Raw genomic sequence first — 27,560 nt, forward strand, 5'->3', positions numbered from 1 at the left:
CTTCCTTCCTTCCTTCCTTCCTTCCTTCCTTCCTTCCTTCCTTCCTTTCTTCTGCTGCTTCTTATCAGGTGTTTGTGTTTGGTCATAGTAGCAAGAGAGGTAGCTACTTTGTAAAGGAATCCCATCAGAAGCAGAGCAGTTAGGACAAATGGCTCAGGATGGTCTGTGCAGGCCCAAGATGCCCTGCCCATGCCATGCGGTAATATTGGCAGGACCTTTGTGAAGCTGGGCTGGGAAGGCATTTCCCTAGTCAAGTCTTCTTGACTAGGACTAGAGCAGGGCTGGTGGGAAGAGGGATGATGGAGGCCTGAGGAGCACCAGGAAGCAGGAGAGGCTGCCAAAGGCCAAGATGCTACCACACTTACTGCAGACAGCCTTGTGGCTAATGATGCCACATTGGCACAGGCTATGCTGTGATGCTGGCAGGCCCTCTGCTACTACTGGTTTCACTAATAATGCAGTGCTGGTTTTAGTCTAAGGCTTCACGACCCTTCCTGGCAACATGCTATGAATTCCACTTGATCATTTAAGACACACACAGCCTTAGTGGTGTCCTATCTGTCCCTAGCCTTCTCTGGGTCTGTCCTCACCTGGGGTCTAGGGCAGAGGAGGCCCAGAGCAGTATCTCAGTTTGCTTGTCCCAGGGTCTGTCCTGCAAAAGACCCACAGAAACTACAGGTAAGAGTCTGTCTGCCAGGGGCCTTCTGATGACCCCACAAGGAAGGAGTTATTCGGGGGAAGAAGACCCACAGGCTGCTTCCATTCTGTGTCCTCATGGAAGAGGACTCCCTTCCACTGACATACTGAGACCTAATGTCCGATATAAGGAACTTCAGAAGGGATGATGGCTTTGGACTCACAGAGAACTCAGTTCGTGATGGCGGCAGCACGTGGTTGAGTTTGTCCTCCAATTCTGAGCGGGTAGAGAGCAGAGAGAATGCCAGCACCCAGTCACCTTTTCCTTTCCCCCTTTTTATGTTGCTGTGTCTCCACCTCCTGGAACAGGGCCAGCCACATTCAGGGAGGGCCTTTTTCCCCACAGCAAATCCTCGCCGGCACACAGCAACCAATTTCCCAAGTGACCCTGAATGCGGTTGAGCTGACCATCACTGTGGCTCCCAGTCTCTGAAGCTGCTGCTGACACTTTGAGGAAACAGGGAAGCACCCCATGTCTCCTGAGATGCCTCTTAGGTTCTTCTGTGATTCACTCTCTCCCTCTGAAAAGGACTCCCCTTCACCATCCCTCAGGCCATACCTGAGGAAGCTCTTTCCACACATACATAAAGCCTTTCTTATGTAGAAAGCATCGGAGCCAGTATATATTATAAATGTAAATTAAAAGTAACGCAGGCACAATAAGTCATAGAAAAAGTAGTTCGGGCTGACGAACTGGCTCAGTGGGCAAAGTGCTTGCAACTCAAACCTGATAGTTTGATCCCTGAAATCCATTTAAAGGTGAGAAGAGGGAATCAACTCCACAAAGTCGTCCTGACCTCCACATACGCATGCCAGGGCACTCCCTGTCATAGACACAATAATAAAATAAATTCTCAAAGATAAAGGTGCCTGCTGCCAAGCCTGGTGACCTGAGTACCATCCCTGGGAGCCACAGAAGAGAGCTGACTCCTGCAGGCTGTCCTCTCTCTCTCCCTCTCTCTCTCAGAGAACTGACTCCTGCAGGCTGTCCTCTCTCTCTCTCCCTCTCTCTCAGAGAACTGACTCCTGCAAGCTGTCCTCTCTCTCTCCCTCTCTCTCTCTCTCTCTCTCTCTCTCTCTCTCAGAGAACTGACTCCTGCAAGCTGCCCTCTCACTTTCTCTTTCTCTCTGTCTCTGTCTCTGTCTCTGTCTCTCTCTCTCTCAGAGAACTGATTCCTGCAAGCTGTCCTCTCCCCCCCCTCTGTCTCTCTCTCTCTCTCAGAGAACTGACTCTTGCAAGCTGTCCTCTCTCTCTTACTTCCTTTTTTTCCCTGTTTTCATGGCCGGGCCCCAAGACTCCAGGATCAGCCCTGCCTGAGGCCGTGATGAAGGGTCAGGAAGCCCTTAGGGGAGCATAGATCCTGGGGCTGTGGGAAGCCCCACATTTGCCTCCTCCATATATGTCGGCCTGTCCAGGGGCTGTGACACAGGGATGGGTGTCGATCACAAGGGCCAGGCCTGGTGGCACACGTCTTTAATCCTTGCTCTCTGGAGACACCTGACCTACATAGCAAGTTCCAGGCCGGTCAGGGCTACATAGTGAGACCATGTGTGTTAGGGGGTAGGGTGGTTTGTGTGTGTGTATGGGGTGTGAGTCTGTGTGTGAGTGGGGGGGGGGGGACAGGGTAGCCAAGGTCTGATTCACACCCAGTGCTAGGTGCCTATAACTTTCTGTTTCCTACAGGAGAGGGCTCTGCGCTGTGGGCTCCCCTCAAGCTCTTTGTTCTGCACATGGTGCTCTTGTGTGTCAGTCACCGATCCACATATTCTAAGGGTTAAGCCAATAACCCGGAGGAATGGGGTTCCACTATTGCATTTTTCACAAATGAGGAAACTGAGGCCCATCAGGCACACACAGCTGACAAGTGGCAAGGCAAGGGTTTAGTGTCTGAGTGAGGTTTGAGCAGAGCCCAGGAGTCAGGGCGTATGGGTTGCTCATCAAGGACCAAGAGCAGAGGCCTGGGTGGGGGCTCCTCAGGGTTCCCCCTTTGCCTCTACCCGGCTTCATAGCCAGTGTACAGACCGCCCACTCTCCCCGCCCTTCTGCTTGCTCTGGTGGCCTGCACCACCCCTGCAGTCTTCCCTTCCCTGCTCGTGCTGTTCTCCACATCTGGAAGTCCTTAGATCCATCGTGGACCAGCCTGGGGGATGATGTGGCCAGCTGCCTCTGCTGACCTCCAAGGCCTCGGCCTCGAGAGCTACCAGTCGCTTATAGCTTAGCTGACCTTTGCTCCTGGGGCAGGCCATCTGCTGTTCTCTTTAGCTCTTAGTGCATCTTACAGGCCTGCTTATCATCATGTGTTAGATTATAAACCCTCAAAGGCTAATGCTGGGCCTCGTGCCTGGGAGCACTCCCAAGGCCAGAGAGGCAGACCCAGCAACGCTGACCCCAGGGACATGGTTCTACAGACATGGGCCTGGGTATTTGCTGGTTTTGCTTCATTAGTCATCTCCAGGCACTGACAAATGGCCCTGCCCCAGTCTGTCACTGCAGTGACTCTATCCACCTTTTTATCCGATGTGCAAATTCTCAAAGGTTACCTCAGGTTCTCGTTTATGCCCGGTTACTGTGCAGCTTTTACCTGAGCCTGGCTTGAGAGAATGCCCAGGCAGCGGGGATGGTGGAAGGGTGGGTGGCTAGGACATCGGCAGCCCTTTGCCCTCAGGAAGTCCCTTGGTGGGCACCGTGTGCCTAGTCAGTGTGCCTGTCTTAGGCACTGTTCTACTGCTGTGAAGAGACAACACAGCCAAGGCAGCGCTTATAAGAGGAAGCATTTAATCGGGGGCTGGCTGCAACTCTCTGGCAGCTCACATACTGTAGTTCCAGAGGGCAGCCGGCAGCCTATGGCAAATTGTGATCATGGAGTTGGGTCACTCAGCAGTTGGCCTCTCCATTGGTAAGTGAGCCGGACGCCTTCTCTGCCTTACAGTTGGCCCTGTTTCCCAGGAAGAGGGGTCTCTTTGAAGTGTCCTGGCATCTGATGTGGGGGTCAGGTTGCTCCTCTGCCCTGGCCCATGCTTGTTCATCCCAGCTCTGTCTGCTGAGCTCAGACCAGGCTGTACAGAGCCTTGCTTTGCTCCGTGTGCCAAAGCGTTCGCTCCTCTGTGCTTCCCCCCTAAAGATCATCGACATGTTATTTCATCCCCCCAATCACCCTCACTTTCCTTAGAACTTCCACAGCCCAGGCTAGAAGCCTGCAGAAAATGTGGCTGGGCCCACTTAATTTACTTATCACCTCGAAAGCATGCATGTGTCCTTGTTTTTTATCAGAAAAGGAGAAAAAAAATGCAAACACCAATGGCGTGAGGGTAGTTCCGTGGCTTCGCATGTGCAAGCTCTAGATCTTGTTTTGGCTACTTTTCCTATGGCCATGACAGAAGAGCTCACTCAGGCTGCTTAAGGGAGGAAAGCTTTATGTGGGTTCACAGTTCAGGGACTTTCAGCCCTTCATGGCAGGTAAGGCTTGGCAACAAGAGGAGCTCTGGCTGCCGCCTTAGAAGAGTTGGGCGGCATTCCTCTTATCTTGGGGGATCAGCAGGTGGAGAATTGGATCGTGGAGAGGGCCCACTCCTAGTGGGCCTCACGTTCCAAAGTTCTGTAGCCTCCCCAAATACCAGCAGCAGCTTGCCACCAGGCATCCAGACAACCATTTAAAACAAAATAGGCCGCTGTCCAGTGTAAAGAACCTCAGACTCATCATAGGGTGGGTTTTCTGTATGGGGGGGCTCCCCTCCCTTGAGTTCCTGCTTATGGGAACATGGGATCATACGCGTGGCTGGAAAATGGCCAGTGTCAGGCTGAGGCATACAGGGTCTTTTTTGCCTTTCTGCTAGATGCTCCTGTAAACCAGGCCTAAGACAAAGATACAGGAACAGTTGTCTGCTGAGATTAGGCCCCAGGCAAGAGTGCCAAACTCATCCCAGGCTCCATCGTGGTGAACATGCCAGTGTACATGCCAGTGGCGTGGCGTGGCTACCCTCTGCCTGTCCTTTACAGACAATCCCAGTAGCACCTCAAGGGTCAGGTACAGGACACCTGACTCCACTCCAGTAAGCATGGCCGTGTAGCCCCTGGATGTTTGTGGAAGGACCACAGCTCCTAAAGCTGAGGAGCACTGAGGCTCCGTGGGTGCCCCGAGGCCTGCTGTGTAGAGAAGGCGCTGTTTCTAAGGATTTGCAGACTACCCGGGGCACACAGAAAGTCGAAAGGTTGTGCCTAGCTAAGGTCTGTCTGTCCACGGCCTCTGTGCTCCCATTGTGAATTCGGGACCACCTAAGGAAAGGAGTGGGTATCGCCCCGCCCCACCTTCGCACAGCTCCTCAAATCCTTCGTGTTGAGGAAACATTTCACTTGTAAGACACCCAGTTATCCTGGAAGGTTTGCAAGGCAAGCCTGAAAGCCAGTCGGATCCCATGGAACCGTTTCTGCATAACAACTACTTAATACCCAATCATAACAATTATACATAATTTGTGTTTACAGTGCCTAGAAGATTAAACTCCTCCGCGCAGACACTTTCCAAAACAGGCCTAGAACGTGCAGGGCTGGCAGGGCTGCCGCTCCTCGTGCCCGTGGCTGCCTCTGGCACTCTGCAGATGGCAATAGGAGGGATGAGGCCGCTTAGGCCTGCTCGCTGTGGCAGAGTTAGTCAGGGCCCAGCAGAGAGAACGTGCTGGAGCCTCTGGGATGGAGTGAAGGCGGCTCCCGCCATCATCCCCTTACCAGCAAGGTTCTGCAGAGTCTGGACAGCTTGTGTCCCAAGGCTGAGGTCCAAGGCATGCGGGAGAGGTGGGGCCCAGGGGCATTCTGAAGCACAGGACAGTGCAGCCTCCCTGGGGTTCAGCTTGCTTTCTTTAAATAAATAAAGCAGGCCTAGTGGCACATGCCTTTAGTTTCGGCACTCGGGAGGTAGAGGCAGACAGACCTCTGTGAGTTCAAGGCCAGCCTGGTCTAGAGTTCCAGACCAGCCAGGGCTTTTTAGTGAGGAACTGTCAAGGGGAGTGAAGGGAGGGGGTTTGCTTTTATTTTATTTTGTTTTGCCTGCCTGCATGTATGTTTGTATGTGCACCACGGGTATGCCTATGCCCATGGAGGTCAGAAGAAGGCGCCCGGCCCCTGAAGCTGAAGTGTCAGGCTGTGAGACTTTAATGTGGGTGCTAGAACCAAACCACAAAGACTGAGCCAGCTCCCCAGCCCTGGCTTTCTCCTGTTTGTTCTTGTTTGGTTCTTTGGCTGGTTTTGGAATTTTGAAAACAGGCTTTTCACATGTATCCCAAGCTTGTCTTGAACTCATAGCAGTCCTCCTGCCTCAGTGTCCCAGGGGCTGGGATTACAGGCATGTGCCACCATGCCCACTAAGAGTTCGGCCTTCTGATGTAATATTTGGTCTGTCAGCATCTGAACCACCTCCGCTGAGTCTACCCAATGTGAGGAGATAGCTCACTGCCCCTCCCCTAACACGTGTTCTCACCGCTGAGCCTTCCGGAAGGCTGGACCACCTCTTGCCCTCCTTGTCACTCTGCAGTACTATGATAGCCCAGTCTCCCAGAGGCATCCCTTGGCACTGGGGCTGGGGCCCATCTGTCCCTCCAGCCCTTGCTCTTGGGCCTGCCTGCTGAGGTGTGAGCATTTCCCTAAGCCCAGCCGACTTCTTGCTTCCTCAGGCAGGGCGACGTGGAACCTGCCCCCAGGACCTGCCCCTCGTCACCTCCCTGGAGAATGCCCTGCCCTGCCCACCTGCACCAGCCCTGCCATCCCATCTGCATAGCACTCCCTTGGCAGCCCAGGGTAACGCTGGTCATGCCATGCACCTGTCAGAGAGCCACAAGGAGACCCCGCAGCCCTATAGAAGTGTGTCCCTCATCCCAGCTTTTCTCCCAAGGGTCAAGCTCCGGTGCTCTGCTCGCCCAGGAGTCCTGCCAGTCCAGCAGGCAAGCTCCGCCAGCGAGGGTCTGTGCTTGCCTCCTTCTCAGTGGTACTGGCTTCCAGAGTTCTGGCCCGGGGCTGGCCCCGTGCTTACACTCCCTGGGGTGCTCCAGCCTGCTCAGGAGCGTGGCAGAAGCAGGTCACTTGGGGGGGATCTGCATTTGAGGCTCTGCCGACTCCGGTCACACCCCACCGTGTGTCTCTCTCCACAGCCTGTTCCAGCACTACTGTTACTCTCGGGGTGGCATGCGCCACACCTCCTACACCTGTATCTGCTGCAGGTAGGTCTCGGGCCCGGGCCTCCCGGGAGGACATGCAGCGGGGAGCACTTCATCCTCCCAGCACCTAGCTCAGGGCCCCTTGCTCACTCCTGAACCCCCACCAGTGCCCGGAGGTCATCTTGCCCGCCACTGCTGGCACTCCATGCCGCGTCACACGCACGCATAAGGCCAGCAGCTAGCCTACAGGTAGCATGCGGCAAATGGTGCGTTGCGGTGTGTGGTGGGGGTAAAGCACGGATGGAGCTGTGTCAGTGCAGGGGCTGCGGTGCCGAGTCCTTCCAGAAGAGTGTGTGCGTGGTGGGGGCCCGATGCCGGGCGCTGTGGGGGTGTCCGCGTGGCACGCTGAGGCCGCGTCATCGGCACGTGGCAGGCTGTGCCCCAGCACACACACACGGAGAACTAACCCTGGCGGCACGGGCAGCCGTTGGCCTTGACTGCACTGCTGAGGTCTCCCCGGGCATGCACAGCCGTGTGAGGGGCAGGGGTCATTCTGGGTGTGACCGAATGAGCACATCACAGGTGTGGGTGGTCTCTCGTGTCTGGGGCTGGCCCAGGCTAGCCTCCCAAGCTCTGTCCTTGCAGCCCGGTCCTTGCTCAGCCTGGACAGCGGTGGACGCTCTCGCTGATGCGCCTGAGCACCCTCACATATGAATAATACATCCAAACACCTCAGTCCTTGGAAATTTGCTTCTCTGGTGGATAGAAGAAAAATCATTATTTCTACTTTTATGATTCCCGAGACTCCCGAATAGGGCCATAAATATTACACCCAGGTGTGTTTTTCCCCTTTGGATAGTTCTTTTAAGTTCTTCTAAAGGGGTGCTCATTAGGGTATAGCTACATGAAACAGGGAACAAGGAGATACTGGCCCCGAATAGCACTGCAAGATGCTTCTGAGACTGCCAGGACCCTTCCACAAAACCTCCCCGCCTTCAGCCCCTCTCCAGGTCCATGAGCCTCTGTTCTTTGCATATGCTGCCTGCACCCCCAGCCCAGAAGGCAGCTGTGCCCAAGGAGCTGCTCCCGGCTCTGTGTCAGGCAGGGTCACCATGTTCCTGTCCTGGCTGTGGGCCTGGCCCAGCCTCCTGGGCCTGCTGGGTGACAGTGAGCTCTTACCTACCCTCCGTGGCTCTTTGCAGCGGTGAAAATGCGGCCGTGCTGCACTATGGCCATGCTGGGGCCCCCAATGACCGGACGATCAAGGATGGAGATATTTGGTAAGTGAGGCTGAGCTGCCGTCAGCCCACTGTGCACATGCACAGCCGGGACAAAGGTAGGTGCTCCACATCTGGGTCAGCCAGAGGCCTCTGGGCCCCTGCCCCAAGAGGGTTGGCTACAGCACTCAGCCCGGACCTCTCTGCTATAGCTGTTTGCCTGCAGGCTGCCTTTTCCCGGCCTAAGGCCTGCACCTTATAAGCAAACGTCATGAGGCAGAATGCCAACAAGATTTCGTGTGGAGCTGGGAAGGGGTCGGGGGCTTTTTCACTATCCCAGGCTGTCCTTTCCCTGTGTGTGGTGTTCCCCACCCTAAAACCCATTATCCTTGGCCACCAGGCTCCCTGCCATATGCAGCCATTTCGTCAGCGCTGCCATCCCCTCGATTCCTCACAAGGCCGTGCTAGGGCAGGTGTGGGCAGAGCCTGCTGGACTGCCACCCTTGGGCTTGGAGGGATCTGCACTCCCAGTCACTCTTGGATCCCCACTAGACAGTGACCAGGGCTGGCTCAAGCTGTTCTAGGCTGCTAAGAACTGCCTTGGTCTGCAGATGTGAGCGTGAGCTAACCAAAACTGTTCTTCCCTGCCTGGTTCCTACATATGTGTTTGTGTTTTGCTTTGTTTTGTTGACTGGGGGTTCTAGCTAGAGCTGGCCAAGAACTTACAGCAATCCTCCTGCCTCTGCCTCCCAGGTACTGGGATTACAGGCATAAACCACCATGCCTGGCTGGTTCTTAGATGTTGTTTGGTCCATTGTTCAGAGCGAGGCTCCTTGGCAGTGCCACGGCCTCCTCTTGGCTTAACTGGAGGTGCCTGGCCAGGCCATCAGCTTCCTTCTCAGCCACCTGCTACCCTCATTCCCTAGCCTCGGGTTCTTGTGGTGGCTGCTCACTGGGTGGCTTTGGCCCTGCTGCAGGTAGACATGGGGGCTCATGTCTAATGAGGGGGAGCACACATGCATGGACAGACAGACATAGCTGCAGAGAAAGACATCATGCTGTGCACAGTCACCACCAAGTACAAGACAACCACTCAGTCCCAGGGTCTACGCTGGCATCTGATTGGCCAGTCTGCCCCCAAGGGTCAGCAACTAAGTGAGACATTCTGGTTGGAGCCACTCAGCTTTCTGTAAGGAAAGCTTCTTTCTATGCCTCAGTTTACTCATCTGTGAGTGGAGATAACATACACATCTCAGGACTCCCCATGATAATGGCAGAAAGGGCATAGGAGGAGCACAGGGGCTGAAAAGGACCTCTTCCTGGGGCCAAAGCTGATGAGCCAAGTGGGAGCCAGCAAAAGATGAGTAGCCGTAGAGACCAGCATTTATGACTGCCGGTTCTTGCTCCCCCACCCCCTCCCTAACAGCAACGGGCCCTCAGTCAATGTCAGTCTCTCTGGCCTGCCTTAGCAGCACAGGTCCACAAAACACATGTCTGCCTGCAGGCTGCACAGAGCCTTGGAATCACGGGCCTGTGTAGGCAGCAGGCTCAGGCACTGGCTAAGGCTGGAGTGACTGAGGTTCAGCAGGGTGCTGGGCTCATGCATGGTGTCATTGGGATTGGGGGAAGGGTTGGCTGCCTCAGATTTGGCTTAGAGGAGACAAGGAAGAGATGAATAGGCCCTCGCCTCTAGGCCATGGTGGAACCAAAGACAGCCAGGGAGGCCACCTGGTCTCTTGAGGCACTGATTGCCCAAAGCTTCCCCCTCCCTACCCTCCTATGCTCCTCAGCCATGCCTCATGGCATTCCCCAGTACCTAGGGCCGTAAGCATGTTTGGCAAATTCTCTAGCATTGAGCCATACCCACATCTAGCCCTCTTTTCACCTGTTATTTTTGAGACAGTCTTACTAAGTATTCCAGGCCCTACTTGAAGTTTCAGTCCTCCTGCCCCTGCTGATACTTTGGCCTGAAGCACAAGGTCCCACTGCCCAAGAGCTTTTCTGATGCTCTTTGGCTCTGGCCTATTCTGGCCAACACCAGAGAAAGGGATGCTGGAACCCAGCCCCGGGGCAGAGGCTGGGGCCAGCCACAGTAGCAGGTCCCCACCATCCAGGGAAGCTCTGGCTGGCTGGAGCCCCCCTCGGCTACAAGCTTGACTGTTCTTGAGTTCAGCGCACCCTAGAGGAAGCAGCTACTTCGCTCTATTTTATCTGTCCAAAAGGGGGTTCTTTCCCCGTGAGAAAACCAGCCCTACCTACAATCCTGGGGATCCCAGAGATGGGTAGGGGCCAGCCAGGATTCTGTAGAGGCCTGGCCTCTACCTGGCCCAGCCCTCATTGCAGCATGTGGCACCTGTGCCTCCCGATACAGCTGTGGACAGGAGTGATCTGAGGAAACCCACAGATGTTCATGCCAAACTCAAATTGGTGATTTTGCTTTTCTAGTGCTAACTTTGAAATGTAGCCAGTGGAATCATTATGAGTTTATTATAGTCAATTTATTATGTAGCATTTAGAACATGTTTTGTTGATTACTGCTACTGCCAGATTGCTGGCTGCATTTATAATCCATTGTTTTATTGAAATTGATCTGCCAAGCACCTAGCGCATTTGGTAAATAATAAATCACACTGTTATCATAACGTAAAGTCATGGTACTTCATCAGAAGGTAGGGGACCAGAATTTGTGTATAGATTGGAGTCTGACCGAAAGCTGAGTGCCCCTCGGGACAGGGCATGTGTTCCAGGCATGGAGCCCAGGGATGGGCTCTGGGCTCTACCTAGCTTTTGATAAAAAAAAAAAAAAAAAAAAAAAGCTATTTTAGCAGTAATAGGGCTGTTGGTGAGTCAGAGCTGGTTCAGAGCAGTGAGGGAAGGAGGTGCTGGGTGACAGGCAGCCCTCTCGGCTTCTTTCAGTAGTTCAGGAGTGAGTACGCCCACACTTCCAGCATATACCCACAGAAGCGCACCAGGAGCCATGCTGTTTGACCCTGAACACAGAGGTTTCTCCCTGCCACCTCACTTCTTCCATCTGTGGGGTCCTAGAGCACCTGGCTGGGGCAGAGCCGCAAAGCCTGACATGCCGGCTTCCTGCTTTCTGCATCTCTGAAGTACGAGTTGCAGTCCTGGGCTGGGCAGAGTACAGAGCAGGCCTACTTTATTCCGTCAACCTCTCTTGTTTTTACAGCTGAACGAGGGTCTCTGGTGCCTCCCAGGTTGGCCTTACTTTATGGCTGCACCCTTGCCTTGGCCTCCTGCTGTTGCAGGCCTCCATGTGAACCTTGGGTGGAGCTGAAAGTCAGCTAAGGCCACTTCCAGCCACTGTGGGCCACAGTCCTCACTCGTGAGTCCTAGCTGTCGCCCAGGCTGGTCTGTACCTCAGATGGAATTGTCAGCCGATTGCATCCCAGCTGGCTCCCAGCTCCTTTCCTGTTTCCCTGGGCCAGATCCCACCCCAGATGCTCCGTGTGCACCCCAGGGAAGGCATGGGGACATGTGGGACTCGAGATGTCCCTGCCTCCCATCAGCTCAGCTCAGAGCCCTGAGCCTGTGCAGTGCCTGCAGCTGCTGTTAAACCTCTCAGAGTTTTCCTCTTGGCTCCCAGAGCACCGTCCAGCTGTGTCCCTGGAGTTCCCCCTGAACCTGCTGCTCGGGGCGCTGTCCTGCAGGAAGCATCAGCTGTATTTTGTTTTCCTCCTTAAGGAAAGCAGGCAGGGCTTTGATGACTGGGCTTGTCCAGGGCGCTGTCTTGTTGGTTGATGCTTCCAGCATGTTCACATAGAGGATGGTGTCAAACAAGGTCGCTGGAGGCCCTTCCTGAGTGGGAGGCCACAGAAGATGCTGCACACTGCATCTAGCTCCAGGCAGGTGGGTGTGGACACATCCGGCCTAGAGAAACAGGGAAGGAGCCAGGGCCACCAGCTCTGGGTAAGGAGTGGTCCCTATACCCTCCGAGCCCTCCCACAGCCAGCTCAGACCATGGGCACCTCAGCCCACTGACAGATAAAGGCTGCTCCTGGGCCAGCAGGAAAACCACTGTCTGTACCTGAGTCCACCGACAAGCAGGGCATCCCAGGTTGAGCCAATCTTGTGCAAGACTCTGCAGCCGAGCTATGCCATCCTCTGCTACTCCTGACTGCTCTACAAGCTCACCCCAGACAGCAGAGGATGTGTGCGCAGTCGGGGGGCTAGGCTCTGGGAAGCAGCTGGGACACTTCTCAGCTGTCTGCCATCCTATAAGAACAAGAGTTACAGCTAGGTGCCGTGCCCCCTCTCCCGTGCTTTTAGAGCACAGGTCCATCCTCAAGTGCTTCCGGTCTGGCTGACAGATAGGTGGAAAGGCAGGGTTTTCCAGCACTGGCCAGAAGAGGGCAGTGTCGCCTTAGAACTCAGCCAGGCCTCTCTGGTTGTGGTTTGTTATGCTGCCCTGGGCTGTGGGAGATGGGCCTGCAGTCCAGCTAGAGACAGGCCTATCCTAGCCCTGCACTTAGCATCTTGCCAGCAGCTCCACCTCTCTGTCCATCTCTGCTGTGGCTTCCAGCCTCATCTGTCTCCCTGCTCTGGTAATGGCCATGTCTAGAGGTCACCAAAACCCAGAGATGAGGGTGGTTTCATCTCAGGACAGTTAGTACTTAAGGCACCCGGAACTGTGCTACTGTCAGTCTGTCTGGGTCACAGCTGGAGCCAGGGTGGCATCCAAGCTGTCTTGTAAAGCTGTTACCATCACAGGCATGCCAGTTCTCACCCCTGGGCTGCAGATACCAAGGGCTGAGGCAGATCCTGCCTCTCTTGAGCCCTGCATTGGAGAAGATGATTGTGCCTGTTCTGGTTGTGTGTCTGACAGCCAGCTGGGACCCCAGGCAGGGTGAATGTGCCCATGACTCTTCCCTGCTGCAGAAGACCTGGGGAAAGGTGGGGGTGGGGTTAAGGGCTCCAAGCTCCGAGCCATCAGTGCCTAGTATTCCAGGAGGCTTCAGAGGTAGTCAGCCAGGGCTATCCCCCCACTACCAGACACAACTCATAGCCCCTCTCCAGCCTTGCTGTTTCCAAAGAGACGCTTGGTGGCCACTAGGGGGCCCCATGCAGAACATTTCATAGGGGAAGATATGCCAGCCTTTGGCTAAGAGAGCTCTCCTGCAAACACAAGGCCCTGTCTGTCTGTCTGTCCATATGAGTTGACCAAGGCGTTCAGTGTCCCATCCCAGAAGACCATTGGCCTTCTAATTAGGGCTCCTTTTTGCAGATATGCCTCCTGGTCATAAACAGATGCCCTCCCCACATGCTTTCTGTCCTGTTTAGTTTGTTGCTGCTTTGTGGCCGCACCCACTCCATTGACGTCACAGCCCATGGTTTAAAAAGCGCTAGTCTAGACAGTGCTCACCGACATCACAAGACACTGGTCACCAAAAAAAAAAGTGAAATGAAGCATGTGCTGTCTGCATGATGCTGACTGCTGGCCTCTCCCCACCCACGGCAGCTATGGCCCTGGTGCCCGACCCTGGGCCCACGGGGCTGAGGCAGGAAGCAGCTGAGTGTCTGCCCTCCAGTCCAGGCTACACTGTGGTGCTCTCCTTGGGCTTGGCCTGGCACTAGTGCTCTGCATCTCTAGGACATTTCTTAGAGGGCAGTGCCAGTTCCCTGCAGTCCTAGGAGGAGCCCAGCATGGGACTGTTCTCCTTAGTGTCTACACTGGGGATTCATAGATCTGAGGCTTGGGGACAGAGATCTGCTGCTGGCCTGGGGGATCACCCCTGCCTACGTAGACCCTGAAGAGCAGCTGGCCCGGGAAGTCTATAGGAAGAGCTTTACCTGTAGCCGAGGATGGCTCTTCTGCCAGCTGGGAGGAGGCCTGGTGGGGAGCTTGGTGTGGGCAGCTGACCTGTGGGCCGGAGAGGCAGGCGCCCACAGTGGCCAGCCTAGAGGGCATGGACTGCCGCAGAGACAGAGTGACCAGTTACCATCCTTTCTGTCCCCTGCTGAGGTCCAGGGTGGATGAGCTGCTTCTTCTTCTACTCAGAAGCCCGCCTCCCTCCCTCCAGCCTGGGACACAGCCTGGGGAGTCTGCACAGAGCAAGCATGCTTGGCACACGTGCGTGTAAGATGTCAGTCTTGGGTGAGAAGCAGCCGAGTGTGTGTCACACACTCAGAGTAAAATGGAGCTACAAGCTGAGTACAAAGTGGCCCTTGTATAAACACTGCAGCGTTGCCTTGGAGGCCTTCTGCCTGTGGGCCGGCGGGTCCCCGCACAGGGCCTAAGGGAGTTAAGCAGGACCTGGACAGGGTCTGGGTGGGCCCATGGTGGCAGGTAGCCCAGGCCTGGAGCTGCCCCACAAAGAGCCAGCGGAAGACAGAACCGTTCATCCCGGCCAGAAGCACAGCCATAGGAACACATGTGGGGGAGAGGTGCCAGCACATTGCTTGGAGACATGTCATCTCCCAGATGTCTCAGATTATCACACAGACCCGCTCTGCTAGTGATGGAGGTGTCCCTGGTGGGTGTCCCTACCCAGCCAGGAAGGGGAGATCTTGCATTCTCGATTGAGCCAAGAATGACCGAATTCTCTATCGTAGTTCTGCCTGGAAAGGGCAGGCGCGGTAGACAGAAAACTGGAGGCAGATGATTTATAGGAGTGATGGCTTTCGTCCCTGGATTCCAAATGGCTTGAATTGGAATCACTTATGCATGGAAAAGCACCGAGGGAGGACTTTAAAAAAAAAAAGTAAACAACAACAGAAAAAGGCAGAAAATATGGGGAACCGAGAACACAAAAATAGACTCGAGCCCGTGCCCAAGTGTCGCAGGGCAGCATGGAGCTGGCTGGCTGGGTGTACACTTCCTTCTCCAGAAAGTCTTAACAAAAAAGAGAGTTGAAGGATTTAGAAGCTAGAGGAGAAAGCCTGGCAGGCTGAAGAAATCAGAGCACCCACCATCTCGTCCCTGTTTCAGGCAAAGTTTGGAGAACCTGATTTTGTCCGCTGTGCCCCGAAGAATCTTGTTTTGTCCCATTCTAGATGAATCTAGCACTACATGTCATCTTGCAAGCTTCCTGGTTTTTAAAAATAGTTCATTTCTGTTTTTCCTTTAGCCCATCACCAGTTGACTCTTCTTCCCCAGGGCCAACTGCAGGTCACCTTTATGTGGCGCCTCCCAGGAATCAGTGTCCCCACACGCCTGACCCTGTCCTGGCTGCCCAGGCCATGTATTCTCAGATGCTCCTAATCCATCAAACGGTGAAGCTCTGTTTCCCTTACTGACTCCTGGAAGCCCAAGTAAAAGTACTGTTGCTTCCAGCAACCCGAGCCTGGGACCCCGAGCCCCTGTCCCCACTGCTACCTGCGTTGGCCCCAAGGCTGAGTGCCAGAGGCAAAACAAGGTAATTGAGATGTTTACCATCTTCGCCTGAGGGCTTTGCTGGACCTGTGCTCATAGCCTCAGTTTCCCTTCCATCTGGGGCTTTGGTGTGCCCGGTTCTGAGGGGGATACTCCCTCCACAGGAATGAACCTGCAGGCAGTTTCTGGCCCCAGGGGCCACAGGGCAACCCAGGGAGCAGATGCCCGCCTGTGTCTCCAGCGACTCGTGTTTCATGGCCCTCTTGTAACTGAGCTGGGCGGGTCTTTCTGAAGAGAGGCCCAGGTCCCTTGAGTCTGCACCACACAGGGTCCCCCAGAGACTTTGACCCAAGCCAAAGTTCCCAGTCATGCTCGGGGTTGTGGGGGGCAGCTCGCTAGGAATCACCTGAGATGTTATCTCTGCTTTGCCTTCCGTACTGTTGACCCCGTTTATGGTGTTTTGCAACCAGAAGAGTCAGGAGATTAAAAAAGTGCCTTGTGGAGGACTTTGGATTCCAGGATGGTGTCCAGGCATCCTGCACATTGGAGTTTTTCCTATAAAATCGGCTGCCGAGCGATAGCCAGTGCTTTCTGGCAAGCCATGCAGCCGGAATCTGTGCTCTGCGTGCAGGGCCGGGGTCGCGCCCTGCTCCCTCACTCTGCCTCTCAACACCAGCACACAGGCAACTTGTGGAATGTCTGTGGTTACCGTTAGAGTGGAATCTGGGTGAGAGGCCCCCATTAAGGAAGCCACAGATATGCCCTGGGTTCAGACTGGCCGGCATGTGTGGCTGCAGATGGACATGGCCACCCCCCCACCTCACTGAGCAGAGCTGGCCTCCATTGGTGCAGGGAGACTGAAGCACGGCCCCTCAGCCAGTTTGATTGGGATGACTGTCATGACCCCAGGAATAGGCCCGTGCTCTGTGTTGCCTGACCTCCCCCCCCCCCCCGGCAGGTGCTAAAGGGGAGTGGGTTGGGAAGGGGTGCCCTCTGTGTACACACCCCTTTGCCTTAGTCACTCTGGCCTTGAGGTGACCCCTTGCCTGACCCATGTTCTGAAAGCCAGGCCTAAACCCACAGGCCTTCTTTGGCTCCATCCCAGATGGTACACAGGGCAGGACTCTTCTCTGCTCCCAGAGTCGAGCCCCATGGCCTGTTACGTGGGCTCTGCCATACCAGGAGCCATCACACGCTATCCGGGGGAGCGCCATCCTCCTGACTCAGCAGGCTTGGCTGCTTCCCACTGTCCAGCCTCAGCTGGCTCAAGGCTCTGGGCCTCTGCTTCCTGTCCCTCGGGTCCTCTTCACCGTCTCAGCCTGCACAGCCACCCACCTGGGAATCACGTGCAGTACCCTTCATCCAATCCCCAGGAAAGCACTGCTAAACGGGGCTACACACACCCTGGCATTTCCTCTTCGCCCCTCTCTCCTTTGTCGTTGAGCTGTGTCCTACCTGAGCAGGAGGAGTGATGCTACCAGACAGTAGAGCAGAGCCAGAGGCGCCAGCCTCTTGCTGGTTTCTCCCGAGCACTGTGGGCCTGTCAGAAAGGCTTGCTGCAGTTCAAACCGCTGGGCACGTGTCCTGGGTACAAACAGGGTGGGGCCAGGGAGTCTCTAGGCTTGCTCACGTGGAAGGCCATTGCATGTGGGAATCTGGAGACCTAGCCACCCTCCCGTGTGTCCCCTCCTCCCCCATCCTGAATGCATCCCTACAGCTGAGGCTAAGGCCAGGCTTCTTCCTTAGCTTTCCCTGGACAGCCTGAGCCAAGCTCCCTCCTCACCCCCATCCCTCCCTCTTCTCTTCCCACCTTTCCTTCCTTCTGTGGTTCTGGAGGCTGAGTCTGGGATCTCACGTGTGCTAGGCTAGTGCAATCTAAGTGCCATCTCCAGTGCTCTTTCTCCTTTTTTTCTGAGATCAGGTCTCACAGAGTTTCCAGGCTGGCTTGGAACTTACTCTGTAGCCCAGGCAGATCTTGAAATTATTCCAGCTCCACACACACACACACACACCCCGCACACACAGGTGCCTGGAACTCACTCTGTAGACCAGGCTGGCCTCAAACTCGGAGATCTGCCTGCTTCTGCCTCACATCTGCTGAGTTGATCTCAGCTCCCTGCCGGGCTGCAGCAGAGTGAAGGGGCGTGCCGGGTGGCGCCTCGGCCCGCCCGCCTCACGATGCCCTGTCCCCACAGCCTGTTCGACATGGGTGGAGAGTACTACTGCTTCGCTTCAGATATCACCTGCTCCTTCCCTGCCAATGGCAAGTTCACGGAGGACCAGAAGGCCATCTACGAGGCAGTGCTCAGGAGCTGCAGAACTGTCATGAGCACCATGAAGCCAGGTAAGGGGCAGGAGACCCTGCGGGAGGACCTGCCTGGAAGGCGGGGGCGGGGTGGTCCTGAGTGACAGACAGACACCAGGAGGAAGCAGATCCCAGAGTCTGTTTGCATCTACTCTGCATGCTTGGCCAGTTAGATTACAGCTGGTGTGAGGCCTCCCAGAGCACCCTATGGGCATAGGACTGGCCTCCCATCAGGAACAGAGCGGGATCTGGAAGTTCAACCCCTTGCAACCCCGTGTCCCATCCTGTCACATCTCCTTACATTATCCCTCCACCTGTACGGATCACAGGGACAGCAACGTGCCCCCTGCCCTATCCCGAAGCAGAGTCCATTTGAGGAAGGTCCAGGCCAGCTTTGGGTCTGGCTCTAACCTTGCTCAGAGGCCACGCCCCTGAGTCCTAAAGCTCCTCCTGGGGTTGTTTTCCCGCCTGTATGTGGGGAGGCAGCACCCTATAAGATCTAAGCTGAACATTAGAAAGCACCTAAGACTCCAAGGTAGTCGTCGGTCGTGGTCACTGTCCCTGCCACAGTGGTAGTACAGGGCCTGGTGTCCTTTCTTCGTGTAGCCAGCTGCTGCCCCCTTCACTGTATGATGTCTCCCACGCACCTTCATACCACCTACAGAGCCCCCAGGAGCTCTGCCTCATGGCATCTCACTGCGTGATGGTTCTCTAAAAGGAAAGTGAGCCCAGCCTTCCAGCCTTCCCGCTGGGACCTAGGGCCTCCTGTTCCTAGTTCAGCCACTGACCATGCCACCTGATGAACCTACCCGCACCCCCGGCCTGTAGTGCTGAGATGCGGGACCAGGCACCCACAGCACTGAGCCAGCACTCCCTGCCACACCTAGCCGCATCAGGGAGTCCTGCCCGTACGAGCTCCTCAAAGGGAAGCATTTAGGGATATGATGGCTCTGCTGGGTTCTCACCTGGGGTTCCTTACATCATCCTGAAGACAGCTTTAAGTGCCAGTCGCACACACACGCACGCGCGCTCGTGTCCTCGCACTGAGGCAAAGCCCTCTAGAGACACATGGCTACTGGGTACCACCTAAGTCTGTTTGCTGCAGCCAGGCTCCCTCTGGCCGTGGGGCAGTTTTCCCTGCCTGTCTCCACCTGTTGATTCCCGCACACCACTCCAGGCACAGATGTCCCACTGAGTCATCTCTGCCTGTATGCAGCAGGGTCCAATCTTGGGTGGTCACAGGCCTGGCCACGCAGACCCCGGCTTCCTTCCTTCTACATGAAGCCCAATGAGGGCTGCAGGTGAGAACCTAAGATGATAGCTCACAGCACTATGCTACCACAGAGCCTCCTTCCCTGGCCCTGCCTCATCCCAGAGAAGCAGCTTACCACCCCCATGATAGCCCAGACCTCCCTGGGTGGGGGGGACGACACAGGCGTCCCCCCATACCACCTGGGGGCCACAATGCAGAAGGGAACACAGTGGGCCCAAGGCATCCAGGCCCAAGCCCTGGCCCCAGCCCAGTGGCAGGCTTGTTGCAAGCTGGGCTTTAGCCCTGCAGTTTCCTTTTCCCAGCTGGTGGGGTAGCTCCCTGTCCTACCACAGAGCCCACTCTATGGCAGGCTCACCCAGCTCTGGTCCCTAGCATCCACACTCTTAAAGGACCAGGGAGCTACCCAACTCTTCTATGATCTGGAGGTGAGAAGTAAGAGCTTCAGGGTCTGTGGGGGCCATGGGAAGCCTGAAAGCTGATTTGATAGTGTTTCTAAGGATTCTGGTGGCCAGACTTGTACATCTCCATGCTGTCCTGATTTTATTAGAGAGAGAGAGAGAAGGATGATCTTGGTCCCCAGAACTGTAAAAGCCCCAGGATGTGGCATGCTGTAGTCCAAATGCTGGCTCAGCATTTGGCTAAATTAGTCTCCTGTGACCCCGTTTCCCATTGTTGGAATATTTACATTGTGGTCTCAGGGACCAGTCATTTTCAGAGGAGGAATGTTGAGAACATCCCTTCAGTGTGGACCCTAGCCTAGCCGTAAGAGCTCCCACCAGAGGCTAGGAGCTGCAGGTGGCTGTGGATGCAGCAGGCCACTGGAGCCAGGACCCGACCCCCCCCCAACCCCAACCCCTTATTCGGCATGCAGGAACAGAGCTTGACAGATGAATGAGTGCAGAGAAAGAAAGTCAGTTTGCCTGAAGGGAGACAAGGAACTGTGAAAGCAAAGCATTCCGATAGAAAGCAGGGGTGGCTCGCTCACCTGGGCTGCTGCAGGGCACAGCAGCTTAAAAAGCATCAGTGCCCCTGGGCATTAGGCAGGGTGGGGCACCGGGAACTGTGGCCCTCACAGCCCCTCTGACTCAGGGTACAGTGTTGTCTCCCGTGATGTATAACTAGTGCTACTCCACCAGGGACTGGGCCATCTTCCCACTGAGGCCTCTCCACGGGGCACAGTCCCTGGGATAAGCTAGGGTTTCTGCCATCCAGTGTCTGTGATGCTGACCTCAAGTCTCTCTCTGCAGACAACTGTGTCATTCCGTGGGTTGAGCTGGCAATGGCCCCATCACATTGGGTGGTATCTCCAAACCTCTGCAGGCAGCAGTGAAATGCGGGTGTTGGGCCAGAAAAGGCTGTTGCCACTGGTCAAAGCAGGGCTTGCTGTGTAAGAGCCCCAAGGCCAGCATGAGCCCAGCCACCCTCATGTCCTGATGATGAGGCACCAGTGGTTATCACGGGAGCAAGGAGTGGGCCTTTCTGACCCCTCCTCCACACAGGAAAGAAGGGCATGGCATTGTCTGCCACATGCCACCGTGGAGGCCAGAGGAAGGGCTAGGCCTCAGAGAGGAGTGTGGACACAAGGGGAGCAGGTTGGAGCAGCGGTCCTGCTTACCAAGCAGCCGTGTCTCTCCATCCCTTCACCCTGGAGCGCCAGGCCTCCACCCTTCCATGCCACCTGCGTCTCGGCCACTGCAAAGCCTGCTGGCTCTGGACATTGTCACCCGTCAGTAGCTTGGCCAGCTCAGCCCACTCCAGTTGTCCAGGAAGTGGCCAGGCTTACAAAGCTGGTCCCTACTTTGCAGTCAGGGAAGCCTTTAGCTGGATACACCCACCTGGTCACCTCTCTTAGCTATGCAGACTGCTTGGGGCAAGCACCAGGCTGGAGCATCCAGCCCCAGCTCCTGTGAGTCCACCTCTGCAGCCCACATGAGGAGGAGCCTCCCTAAAGGTCCACTCTGTCAATTCGGGGCTCTTGTGGGCACAGACCTGGCCTAGGAGAGCCCACACTGGTGGCTTGGAGATTCCTTTCGGGAGAGTAGAGCAGAACTCCCAGATGTTCCTGTAGATTACGTCACTCTGAGGGTCTGAAAGGGCAGAGCTAGACTTTTGTCCGGTCCCCCCGGATAGGCCTGACCCACAGGGTTCCTGTGTTCACAGAGAGCTGCTCAGTAGCTGGGGACAGTTTCCCTCACCAGAGTGGTGAATTGGCAGTGGCTAGGTCAGGCCCCTGCCCATCTCAGTGGAATTGCCCCTGGTTTGTGGGTTCAGCTCCCAGAGCCAAGACAAACGCCCTGCTGAGACTGCCCGGCTGCTTCCTGAGACCTTCCAAGGAAGAATAAATAAAGACAGGCAGGAAGTCAGACAACGACGCCCAGGGGAAAGGCAGGACCAGAGTGATCAGAGCACACATGGACCAGCAGCTGCAGCCCCAGGGGATTGAAGAATGCAGGCCTTGGCTCCCGTCCTGGGCCAAGGAGGGGCAGCCTCTGTCACTCAGAGAGCAAGGGTCCGTTGAGCTTGGCCAGGAGGTCACCGGCCAGTCTGCAGGAGTATGGGCAGGGTGGGCACGCCGCTCTGGTACCAGGAGAACACCATCCGATGGTGCTGGCCACTGGCCGGGTAGAGTCCAAGTTCCAGGTGGCTTTGGGGTCTTCAGGGCCCGAAGCCCATCCTGTGCCAGCTGTCCACTTAGAGATTAAAGGCGTTCGCCACCACACCCAGTCTCAATCCTCCTGCCAGTCATTGGTGCGGGACCCACCATTTCTCCCTGTCCTGCCCAGCCACAGTCTGCCCACACACACCTCCCCACGTGAGTGGCTATGGGTGAAGGCTGCTGTGGTCCTAACTGTGTGCCATCTCTGCGTGTGTGCACGTATGCCCACACACTGAGGCAGAAGCAGAAGAGCAGCATCAAGTGAGAGGGGGTGGCTGTCACTAACCAACCAGCATGCTCCCAGAATGCACCTGAGGCCGAGAGGCATGTAGGTGATGACCAGGTGGAGTAGGGAGGGCCTCAGGGCAGCGTCTGCACCAGCTGAGTCCATATGTCTTCTGTTGATCCGTGTGTGGGGAAAGGGCTCACCTTTCCTGGCTCCCTCCTACCCCAGCAGGCAGGTAGGGAAAGGTGAGGTGGCTAGACTTCCTGTGGACCCTTGCCCTCAGAGATGGCGAGGAATGTGGAGATTGTGCCATTAGTGGTACAGGGACCTCATGACGCCCATGTGCCCGCCCGTTGCAGGAGCCAGGCCTGGGAGGGCTGTCCCGGTCCGTTGCCCACCACCCACCGGTTGCAGGACGGAGGGGCAGTGCTGTCTCTGCCTAGCCGGGAGCACTTGTGTGTGTGTGCTCCCAGAGTGTGGAGGGAAGAGCTCCGGGAAGTGTGCAGACCACAGCTCCGCCCCCGCTTCATCAGCAGCATCAAGGCGCCTGCAGCCCGGACACATGCTGCTTCCTGCCCCTCTACAGGGTGAATGAGTCCCCATGGTCCCGAAGCAGACACTGCAGGGTGGGCTGGGCTAGAGGCCCTGGGCCTGATGCCAGCTTGGCCTGCCATGCAGCTAGCTCACTGCAGCTCCCAGGGCCTGCCCTGAGACCTGGGCTTTATGCCTTTGCTCCCACACCCCACAGGCCTGGCTCCCACATGAACCATCCCGTGAGGGCCATTGTCCACTATGAAGTGAGCTCTTTGTCTAACTGAGCACCCTGGGGGTGGGAGAGAGGATCTGCTGCCTTCCTGGCTTGGCTTGGGAGCCCCCCAGGGCTGTCACACTCTGGGCAGGAAGCCTGGGGCTGTGATGGATGCTGCTAAAGCTCTAAGAGGCCTCCCTGGCCCCAGCAGCAGCAGGCTGCAGGCCCACTGGAGTGCTGGCAAGGGAGGCCAGGTAGAGCAGGGGGCCCAAGAAAGCCATCTTGGAGCCCAGGCACGGGCACTGTCTCCCCTCTCAGCCCTTGTCATGAGGTGAGTGGTGTGGTGCTGACGGCCAGGATGCTCCTCCCACCGGGTGCTCTCATCTCAGAGTGGGGTGCAAATCACGCATTGATTTGGGGCTATATATTTCCAGCTGATGAAAAGCCACGCGGAAGGCTAGTGCTTTGCCTACTCCTCACACTTAGCAAGTGCCAGGCACAGAGCAAGGCTAGAACCCCACCCCCTCAGGCCCAGGCTACACCCTCATGGATTGGCTCCGCTAGGCTAGGAAGGGACCATCAGAGAGGACTTGCTGGAGAGAGTCAGCCAGAGGCCCGGGATGGAGGAATAGGTGCTTGGAGAGGCATCTCGGCCCAGCCGCAGGGACTGCAGGGAGGTGGGAGCACACAGAGGGATAGGTGAGACTGCAGGAGGGATGTAGCTTTGTCTGCTGACACCCTGGCTGCTTGTCTAGCTGCTCCCCACGAGTGGGAGCAAGATGCCATTACCATTGCCCACCAGTCTCTCCCATACCTCTGAGCAGTACCCAGAGATACTGCTGCTTCCAGAAACAGGAGTGAGATTGTCAGGAGATTAGGCAGCATTCACCCCATCCATAAAGGGCATTTACTGTGATGTCTAGTATGGACCTGCTGGGATGTCCCCAGCTCAGGACTATGGGCTGCAAAGGTAGAAGGAGCCCAGGAGTGGTTTGTGCCCAGCCACAGCCTTGTCCAAGGAAGGCAACCTTCACACACTTCAGGGTCCACGCCCCAGCCGTGAGTGTCATAACCACCACCCATGCCAGATGCTGAGGCCAAGTTGCTGGAGGTTTAATCACTGTCACAACCCAACCACACACAGGCAGAAAGCAAGCCCCCACTTACAGCCAAGGGAACTGTGCCTTACATCTGAGGATGTGCAAGCAAGGAAGATGGAGGCACAGGGACCCCAGGCCTGTGTCTGGGCAAGTGCCAAGAGCCCTGTAGGAGCCACCATGAAGCATGGGCTCTACCTGCTGCCCTTCTCAGGTGAGGCTCAATCAAGCATGTGGGCGCATCGCCGAAAGCAGCCGTGCTGGGAGGTGGGCTGTTTCCTGGGGCTCTCCTTTAGTGACTAAGGAAGGCCCCGTGCAGGGAGAGCGTTCAGGTGACCTGTGCTGGGCTCGCTGGAGCTCAGCACACTTCTTTAGACATGTGTAGGGCCTGAACTCAGGGCACATGTTCTGCCAAGCCAATTCTTGGGATATCATGGTGGAAGCAGTTAAGCGGCTGTATCAGGGAGTGCACAGGGAGCATCGGTGAGGATGGGGGTGTCTTCCCGGACATCCCCAGCTCACTCCACAAGGATAGCTTAGCCAAGGCCAAGGCGCCAGTGTAACTTGTGCTTCTAGAGCAGAAGGGTAACCTGATCTCTGGAGTGTCCTCCAGGGGGTGGGCTGTGGGTGGGGCAGAAAGCCTCAGGCTACTCTGGTCTTGGGGAGGAGCAGCCTGAGGTGGGGCAGACTTGCCTCACACACCTAGAACACCGTAACCAGAGTGCTGAACCAGGCTCTGGCTGGTCATAAGTGACAGATCATTAGTGCCCTGGAGACACCAAACTGTGGCCAGCTTTGTGGGGCAGCTTTGTGGCTCTTAGGCAGAGGCAACACCTGGGGGTCAGGGAATCAGGAAAGCCTGCTCAGGCCAGAGCATGAGTGACAGCTGGGATTCCAGTTACCCAGCCTCCACTGATGAAATGCCAACCACTGGAGAAAGCCCTCACCCACAAGGCCGCAGACTGGGTCAGTTGGGGCATTCTGTGTGTCTAGGAGGCCCCCAGATGTGAGGCGGCAGTAACCAGAAGCACCCTAGGAATGCCGGTTCAGCCTCGGAGACAAACTTCTCCCACCTCCACCCATAGCCGTCGGGCCAAGTGTCGCCCAGCACCCAGTGAACTAGGCTTGCAGCCTCACCACCTTCACGAGACCACATAGGCAGCCTCCTGTCAGCCAGGGAGGCTCCACAATCTGAGCTTCCAGGCCAGGCCTGACCCGTGCTGGTTCAGGAGCCTGCAGAGCAGCGGTTCTCAACCTTCCTACAGTTCCCCATGTCGTGGTGACCCCAGCCATAAAACTGTGTCATTGCCACTTCCTAACTGATTTTGCTGCTGTTATGAACTGTAATGTAAACATCTGATATGCAGGGTGGTCTCGGGCAACCCGTCACTAGACCCACAGGTTGAGAACCCTGCCGTAGCGCCTGGAACTACATAGCATCCACAGCCCTCCCCTCTTACAGCCTCGGTCATCAAGGTTTGGGGCTGATGACAGGGCACACCTGGTTCTCAGCCAGAGCAAGAACTCGGCAGGGAGGCCTTTGGGAGCTCAAGTGCCAGCCATGGGGTTGAACCTGACCGGGAGGTGCCGTAGTGCTAATGCTGTCACCTCTGGCCAGTGTGCCCTGCTGTGACCTATGCTCAGCCTTTGGGGTCAGCACTGGACTGCCCTGGCCTTTGTGCGGTGGTCTCCCTAAAGGCGAGTAGCAGGCAGGCAGCCCCTGACCCAGCATGAGGCCCTGCAGGGGCCTCTCTATTACTCCAAGCAGTGCTCATTTCCTCTGTCCTTAGCCTCAGGCCCACGGGAGCCACATTTGGCCCCTGAAGCTCTGTGCCTGGGCGGTGCCTCCGCTAGGGTTTCTGTGGCTGTGGTGAAGCACAGTGACCAACTTGGGGAGAAAAGGGCTTATTTGGTTCCCATGTAACAGTTCATTGAGGGAAACCAAGGCAGGAACAGGGCAGGAACCTAGAGCTGATGCAGAGGCCATGCAGGAGTGCTCTTTACTGGCTTGCTCAGCCTGCTTTCTTATGGAACCGGGGACCACCAGCTCCAGGATGGCCCCACCCACTATGGGCTGGGCCCTCCCCCATCAATCGCTAATTAAGAGAACGCCCTACAGGCTTACCTACAGCCTGATCTTATGGAGACACTTTCTTAATTAAGGTTCTCTCCTCTCAAAATAGCTGTGGCCTGTTAAGGGGGCCTAAAACTAGCTAGCACAGGAGGCTCTCCATAATGACCTTTGCCCCAGAAACATGGGGTAGAGATGAATTTGATTGGCAGTCATGGAAATTGTTCCAGACCCCTGCCACCAGAGGCTGGCAGAAGCTTGGTCCCCCAGTGTGATGATGCAGTCTTGGGGTCCTGAGCTTCAAGGGCAGCCTGGGCTCTGTCACGCTCACCCCTTGGTCTGTGGAGCCCTGACAGAGCACGGCCTCTCCTTAAACCGCAGGTGTCTGGTGGCCTGACATGCACCGGCTGGCTGACCGAATCCACCTGGAGGAACTGATGCGCATCGGCCTCTTGAGTGGCAGTGTGGAGGCCATGCTCCAGGTCCACCTGGGAGCGGTATTCATGCCTCACGGGCTGGGCCATTTCCTGGGCCTAGATGTACACGACGTGGGAGGCTACCCTGAGGTCAGTGTGCACACTGGTCTTGCTAAGCCTAGCCCTTTGGAGTAGAGTAAGGGGTTTTGGGGGGGGGTTGCTGGGGATACAGTAGAACAGGAGGGGTGGGTCTCCCTATGATGCACTGGAGAAATGGGGTCCTGGACACAGCAGCAATGAGTGATCTTCCCAGGTGGCTTCACAGGCCTCAGAGGGCATGGAGTGGGTGCCTCTGCCTCCAATGCCCCCGGACAAATGCCACGTGGTAGTATCTGTGCAGGGTCCACAGAGGATATGGGACTGAAGTCAGGTCTCATGGGCATTGTTCCACCAGACCCCACCCGTCCTTCTCTCAGACTTACCTCAGCCCTCAGGAGCTCAACAGCAGCCCCCTCTCCTGCGCCCTGGCTGGCTCGCCCTCTGCCTCCCCACCACCCGCAGGAAAGGATAGCTGAAAGGGCATCGTCAGACAAGGCTCCCTCTCCCTCTTACCACCAGCTCTCAAAGGACCACCCAGTGGGTGCCTGAGGGCTCCTGGGAAGCCCTACCGGGCAGGTGGCTATAGCCCCTCAGGACCTGTCCCTGCTGCCCAGCCTGGCCTGGTGCCTACCGTGCAGGGGGCTGGTTGTGCAATTGATGCACACCCAGGGGCCCAGCAGCCAGTGAACCAAGCCTAGACCCAGCCTCTTGGCTGTGGGGTATTTTGAAAGCACTGAGAATGATTTTGGGGGAGGGGGAAGGATTGCTCAAGAGAAGCATTATTATTCAATTATTTTTTCTCAAGTGTAAACAGTTAAATTTGGAGAAACAAAATCAGTTTTAATTTCCTAATTTCTGTCCATCCTATTGTGTGCAGGGAGCCAAGAGCAGGCCCTTCCAGACATTGTTAGTTGAGGTTCGTTATTCATTAGTCGCCAAAGTCCTTTTTTTCCACCAAAGAAAATTGGCAGCAAACTGTTTTCATCTTTTCCAGTAAGCAGCCCTTTGTGCTCGGTCTATTCTTCTGACAGATAAACACTGTGGAAAAAATATGGCTTTTCCTATAAAAGTCATTTGTTTTATTTCAGGCCTGCAGACACATCTGGGCCTCTTCTCAGAGTCCAGTACAAGTTGAGGTTTCACTGAGCCCTCTTCCCAGTCAGAGAAGCAGGCTTGGATGCCCCTAGCATAGCTGGAATCCCTGACCAAGAGGAGGGGACTCATACTGTCCCCATCCTGGGCCTGTAGGTCACTTGGACCAGCTCACCATCCTCCTCTGCTG

General features: G+C 56.0%; 1 protein-coding gene across 1 annotated transcript in view; it reads left to right on the forward strand.

Annotated features, from left to right (window-relative positions):
* Positions 1-27,560, forward strand: part of Pepd (peptidase D) — a 132,259-nt gene that overhangs the window by 102,043 nt on the left and 2,656 nt on the right. Inside the window, exons 10-13 of the mRNA XM_055594982.1 lie at positions 6,835-6,903; positions 8,043-8,120; positions 17,583-17,731; positions 26,145-26,329. Coding sequence (XP_055450957.1) covers positions 6,835-6,903; positions 8,043-8,120; positions 17,583-17,731; positions 26,145-26,329 — 481 coding nt within the window. The remainder of the gene's footprint in view (positions 1-6,834; positions 6,904-8,042; positions 8,121-17,582; positions 17,732-26,144; positions 26,330-27,560) is intronic.

Source organism: Psammomys obesus, unplaced genomic scaffold, assembly GCF_907164565.1.
Source record: "Psammomys obesus unplaced genomic scaffold, mPsaObe1.curated_primary_1811, whole genome shotgun sequence".
Taxonomy (NCBI): domain Eukaryota; kingdom Metazoa; phylum Chordata; class Mammalia; order Rodentia; family Muridae; genus Psammomys; species Psammomys obesus.